Source organism: Salmo salar, chromosome ssa06 (genome assembly GCF_905237065.1).
Source record: "Salmo salar chromosome ssa06, Ssal_v3.1, whole genome shotgun sequence".
Taxonomy (NCBI): domain Eukaryota; kingdom Metazoa; phylum Chordata; class Actinopteri; order Salmoniformes; family Salmonidae; genus Salmo; species Salmo salar.
The window spans coordinates 8,133,165-8,139,164 of NC_059447.1; the positions used below are offsets into that span (position 1 = coordinate 8,133,165).

At 41.2% G+C, this 6,000-nt stretch overlaps 1 protein-coding gene across 3 annotated transcripts in view; it reads left to right on the forward strand.

The window, feature by feature from the left end:
• The window catches only part of LOC106594444 (H(+)/Cl(-) exchange transporter 7), a 45,773-nt gene extending 40,079 nt beyond the window's left edge, over positions 1 to 5,694 (forward strand). For all 3 annotated transcript variants that reach the window (XM_045719689.1, XM_045719690.1, XM_045719691.1), the window contains 2 exons: positions 914 to 994; positions 2,942 to 5,694. In XM_045719689.1, the coding sequence (XP_045575645.1) occupies positions 914 to 994; positions 2,942 to 3,028 (168 nt within the window). In that variant the 3' untranslated portion in view covers positions 3,029 to 5,694. The remainder of the gene's footprint in view (positions 1 to 913; positions 995 to 2,941) is intronic.
• Positions 5,695 to 6,000: the final 306 nt, after the last annotated feature.

Below are 6,000 nucleotides of genomic sequence, written 5' to 3' on the forward strand. Positions count from 1 at the left end.
AAGCACATTTTTACTCCTGAACTTATTTAGGCGTTTCCATAACAACGGTGTTGAATACTTATTGACTCAATACATTTCAGCTTTTCATTTGTAATTATATGTACAAATGACTAAAAACAGAATTCCACTTTGACATAATGGGGTGTTGTGTGTAGGCCAGTGACACAAAATCTACATTTATATATAGATTTAAACTGTAACACATCTACATTTATATATAGATTTAAACTGTAACACATCTACATTTATATAGAGATTTAAACTGTAACACCTCTACATTTATATAGAGATTTAAACTGTAACACCTCTACATTTATATAGAGATTTAAACTGTAACACCTCTACATTTATATAGAGATTTAAACTGTAACACATCTACATTTATATAGAGATTTAAACTGTAACACATCTACATTTATATAGAGATTTAAACTGTAACACCTCTACATTTATATAGAGATTTAAACTGTAACACCTCTACATTTATATAGAGATTTAAACTGTAACACCTCTACATTTATATAGAGATTTAAACTGTAACACCTCTACATTTATATAGAGATTTAAACTGTAACACATCTACATTTATATAGAGATTTAAACTGTAACACCTCTACATTTATATAGAGATTTAAACTGTAACACATCTACATTTATATAGAGATTTAAACTGTAACACCTCTACATTTATATAGAGATTTAAACTGTAACACCTCTACATTTATATAGAGATTTAAACTGTAAAACAACATAATGTGGAAAACGTCAAGGGGTGTGAATACTTTCTGAAGGCACTGCACACACACACACACACACACACACACACACACACACACACACACACACACACACACACACACACACACACACACAGTACACACTTTTGATCGTCCCCCCTCTCTCTCCCCCCCAGGAGACGTCTCTTCCTCGTGTGTTTAAGTTGTTCAGAGCTCTGGGTCTCAGACACCTGGTGGTAGTGGACGGCGAGAACAGGGTGAGTTACTGTGTGTGTGTGTACACTCTACGGTACTGCGTATGTGTGATAATGTATGTGTATATATAAGCTGGTGTGTATAGGTTCAACTATATAGATTTTGTATCTGTTAATAGCATATATTTAATATTTTGTTAAGAATACATTTTTCTACAAATGATGTCCTATTCCCTATATAGTGTACTTATACCATTTGGGACCAGTCCTTGTTCTCTAATGATGATAATAATGTATTAAACGAGGCTGTGGCTGCAGATGGGAGGGTTTCAGTCTTACAGTAACATACTATGCTGTTATATTGTTATGTAGAATACTGGGATCCTGATGTGATTTTTGCAGACACTGATTCAGCTTTATCTAACGTTATTAAACAGCACCATTCTGCTGTGTAGCCTGTTCTCTGAGCCTAAAGCAGAGCATATGGCCTGTACGTGATCAGAAGCCTGTTCTCTGAGCCTAAAGCAGAGCATATGGACAGGACGTCATCAGTAGCCTGTTCTCTGAGCCTAAAGCAGAGCATATGGACAGGACGTCATCAGTAGCCTGTTCTCTGAGCCTAAAGCAGAGCATATGGACAGGACATCATCAGAAGCCTGTTCTCTGAGCCTAAAGCAGAGCATATGGACAGGACGTCATCAGTAGCCTGTTCTCTGAGCCTAAAGCAGAGCATATGGACGGGACGTCATCAGAAGCCTGTTCTCTGAGCCTAAAGCAGAGCATATGGACAGGACGTCATCAGTAGCCTGTTCTCTGAGCCTAAAGCAGAGCATATGGACGGGACGTCATCAGTAGCCTGTTCTCTGAGCCTAAAGCAGAGCATATGGACAGGACATCATCAGAAGCCTGTTCTCTGAGCCTAAAGCAGAGCATATGGACAGGACGTCATCAGTAGCCTGTTCTCTGAGCCTAAAGCAGAGCATATGGACAGGACATCATCAGTAGCCTGTTCTCTGAGCCTAAAGCAGAGCATATGGACAGGACGTCATCAGTAGCCTGTTCTCTGAGCCTAAAGCAGAGCATATGGACAGGACGTCATCAGTAGCCTGTTCTCTGAGCCTAAAGCAGAGCATATGGACAGGACGTCATCAGAAGCTTCGGGAAGCACCAGCTCTTTTAATGTGGTGGGATAAAGATACAGAGAAAGTGGGATCCTCAGTCACTCTGTTCAATTTAAAACGCCTTTAAAAACAAGCAAGCGTCATATACAGCTTAAGAATGCAAACACAGCAAAGAAATGACAACTAGACTTAAAAAAGTAGACTGATGTGTGATGTCAATGGAACCTGTGGTTGTCTTCTCTCTATAGGTTGTAGGTCTGGTATAACCTGTCTCTTCTCTCTATAGGTTGTAGGTCTGGTATAACCTGTCTCTTCTCTCTATAGGTTGTAGGTCTGGTATAACCTGTCTCTTCTCTCTATTGGTTGTAGGTCTGGTATAACCTGTCTCTTCTCTCTATAGGTTGTAGGTCTGGTATAACCTGTCTCTTCTCTCTATAGGTTGTAGGTCTGGTATAACCTGTCTCTTCTCTCTATAGGTTGTAGGTCTGGTATAACCTGTCTCTTCTCTCTATAGGTTGTAGGTCTGGTATAACCTGTCTCTTCTCTCTATAGGTTGTAGGTCTGGTATAACCTGTCTCTTCTCTCTATTGGTTGTAGGTCTGGTATAACCTGTCTCTTCTCTCTATAGGTTGTAGGTCTGGTATAACCTGTCTCTTCTCTCTATAGGTTGTAGGTCTGGTATAACCTGTCTCTCTATAGGTTGTAGGTCTGGTATAACCTGTCTCTTCTCTCTATAGGTTGTAGGTCTGGTATAACCTGTCTCTTCTCTCTATAGGTTGTAGGTCTGGTATAACCTGTCTCTTCTCTCTATAGGTTGTAGGTCTGGTATAACCTGTCTCTTCTCTCTATAGGTTGTAGGTCTGGTATAACCTGTCTCTTCTCTCTATAGGTTGTAGGTCTGGTGACTAGGAAGGACTTGGCTCGTTACCACCTGGGGAAGCACGGACTGGAGGAGATGCAACTGGCTCAGACATGATACACATACTACTACTATTATTATTATTACTACTACACACACACTATTACACACACACACACACACACACACACACACACACACACACACACACACACACACACACTATTACACGCATACACACACACACGACCGAGAGACTACAGTGGTCACCTGTTGCCTAGTTACCTGTGAGACCCCCCATCTATGCATTCTGATGCTCCCATTGGTTAGAGGTCAGAGGTCCTTGTCAATCACCGATGCCAAAACAGTCTGTCTGACTTTCACCATAACATCTACAGCTCTACAGCGTCTCTCTCTCTGCCTGCTCAACAAGGCTATAATGCATCATATCGCAGTCATAAGACTTGTAAGATGAGCTAATGTCTGTGGTTTTATAATGATCCTGACTTGTTGCTGACAGCCGTTTTGAGTTTGTTGATTAGTGGCCTTATCGAAAGCCATTATGACGTCATGAGTTTACAAAGGGCTCCTATAGATGCGCTATAATGCATTATACCTGTTGGTGCTCACGTTCTGAAGACTCCCTGACACAACACGTTAAGCCTGTCGATAAATCTGTTTTGCACTGTGTGAAAGAAGGAGAAGAAGGAAGCTTTTATTTATTCTAGACCTGTTTTAAAGTAGTCTGTAGACCACTGGGAGATGCTGCTGAGCTACAGACTACAAACCTTTGTTTTCTGTTGTAGACTTCATTCAGTAGAAAATGACATGAGGTCAGAATTGCAGGTATATTTTGTACTTTGTGGATGTTTCACAACGTGGAATTAGAATGAATGTATTGAAATGAATAGAATGAATTGTTATTCATTGATCCCTCCTGCTAACAGTTGGCCTGCAGTGATTGTCTGCGTTCGCTAAGTGGGGCTGTTGAGATCTGTAGCTTTCGTAGCAGGACCACAGTGGTTGTGGGATTGAAATGAAGGTTATTTTGACAGTCTATACAACATGGCCAGGGGTTTCTCCTGACATAACCAGGGAGACCTCTGGCCTCGGGTTGGGCGGTATCCACACTTTCATACTGTTTCTGTACCATACTGGGGCGTACGGTACTACCAGGGGTGCACATAAAGGAAACTATTTCAAATTCCTATTATTTTAAACATTTTACGGTATGGAAAATCATGCCGGGGGTATTCTGAAATACGGCGGTATACGGTATATCAGCCAAGCCTACTCTGGACCCTCATTATATACTACTTCCTGTATAGTGATGTTACGGTACCGACCCAGAACTCTGCTTGTGTTCTAGATGGAACCCTATATAGTTCACTATATCTCTCTGTCTCTGTCTGTCTCTCTCTCCCTCTGTCTGTCTGTCTCGCTCTCTGTGTCTCTGTCTGTCTCACTCCCTCTCTGTCTGTCTCTGTGTCTCTCGCTGTGTCTTTTGCTCTCTGTGTCTGTGTCTCTCGTAGGGTACCATTTGGGACACAGAATATTTATTATTTTCTCTAGACGTTTTGCACTCTGACCTCCTACTATAGAAACATGTACATTTACATGATGAATGTAAAAACCGACGCTGTGTTTCCCTGATGTGAAAACATATGTCCATCTGAATGACAACATACAGACAGGGTGGGCTCTGGTCAAAAGTAGTGCATTATATTGGCAATAGGGTGCCATTTGGGATACAGATGGTCTGTTTGAATTTCAGTTGGTGTGTCAGTCATTGCTAGCCAGGATGCCAGATATGTTTGTTGTGACTGTCTGCAGAAGCTGGCTAGTGCAGAGACGGGCCTGGCAACCCGGCTGAATTATTTTAAACAGGGATGACTAATCGTCTCTACAAAAGGTCTGCTGTATTGCCTGGTTACCCAAACTCCCCGACGATTTCTAGAATGGAAATCCATACTAGACCGTCTGATTGGTCCAACCCATCGGTTTCTGGGACCAGAGCCAGAACACATGTGGCTATAGCTTCGTTTTGATACTCTGATTGGTTAGAGATGATCCAATCGCTGATGACTTTGTTTTGTACAACAGCCCTCATTTTGACATCACCACAAACTACTTCAACGATGGTAGTCTCAGACTGAAGTATGTAGGGAACATAAAGCAGTGGAAGAATTCAGTTTGAGTCGTCAGGCGACCTGCTGTTAGTGTAGGCTTTTGTTCCAGCCAAGCGCTAACAGAACCTGATTCAACTAATCAATCTAAAATAAATAAATAATAATTGATAACATTTCTATAATAAAGACCATGATTAGTTGAATGAGTTGTTACTGTTGAGTAGGAACAGAAACCTGCAGCTGTAGGGTTAGATTGGACCCCCTGGTTTATTCTTTGTGATGTTGGTCATTCAGATTTACAATTGACTCCAAACCCTCAGATTTGGAATCAGCAAATCAACTCGTTTTTCGAGACATTTTTGACATGATTTAAAATCAGTTGTTTTTCTTTTAATCCTCTGTTGTTTTGACACTTTGCCTCGGTCACTGGATGATTTAGGCTGCATCTGAAATGGCACCCTATTCCCTATGTAGGGCTCTGATCAGAAGTAGTGCACTATGTTGGGAATAGGGTGCCATTTGGGATGTAGATTTACTGTCTCTTGCTTGTTTTGTTTGTTTTTGTACAGTTCTAGATGCTCAGTAAAGATGATGTCCTGTTTTGTAACTATTTTAAAAGGCTGTTTTGTGAACTAATAAAGTCATGTATTACTATCTGCCTCATGTTGTCTCTTAAAGAGAAAACACACCGCTGGGAGTCGCAGACCAACTGTGATTAGCAGCGGGGGTCTGTCCTATCGCCTCTGACCACCCAATATTGGCCCCCATTTTTTATACATTTTCTTGACGATTCTACATGTTGGACCCAGCAGGTGATTTACTGCGTTATTGAATCTCTGACTCTCGTTCTCTCTCCCTCCACTTTGTTCTCTTTGTTACACATGCCATTACTCCATGTGGTTAAGACAACAAGGCAAAACAGATGACAAAAGCATGTTATACTGCACTATAAATCAAGGG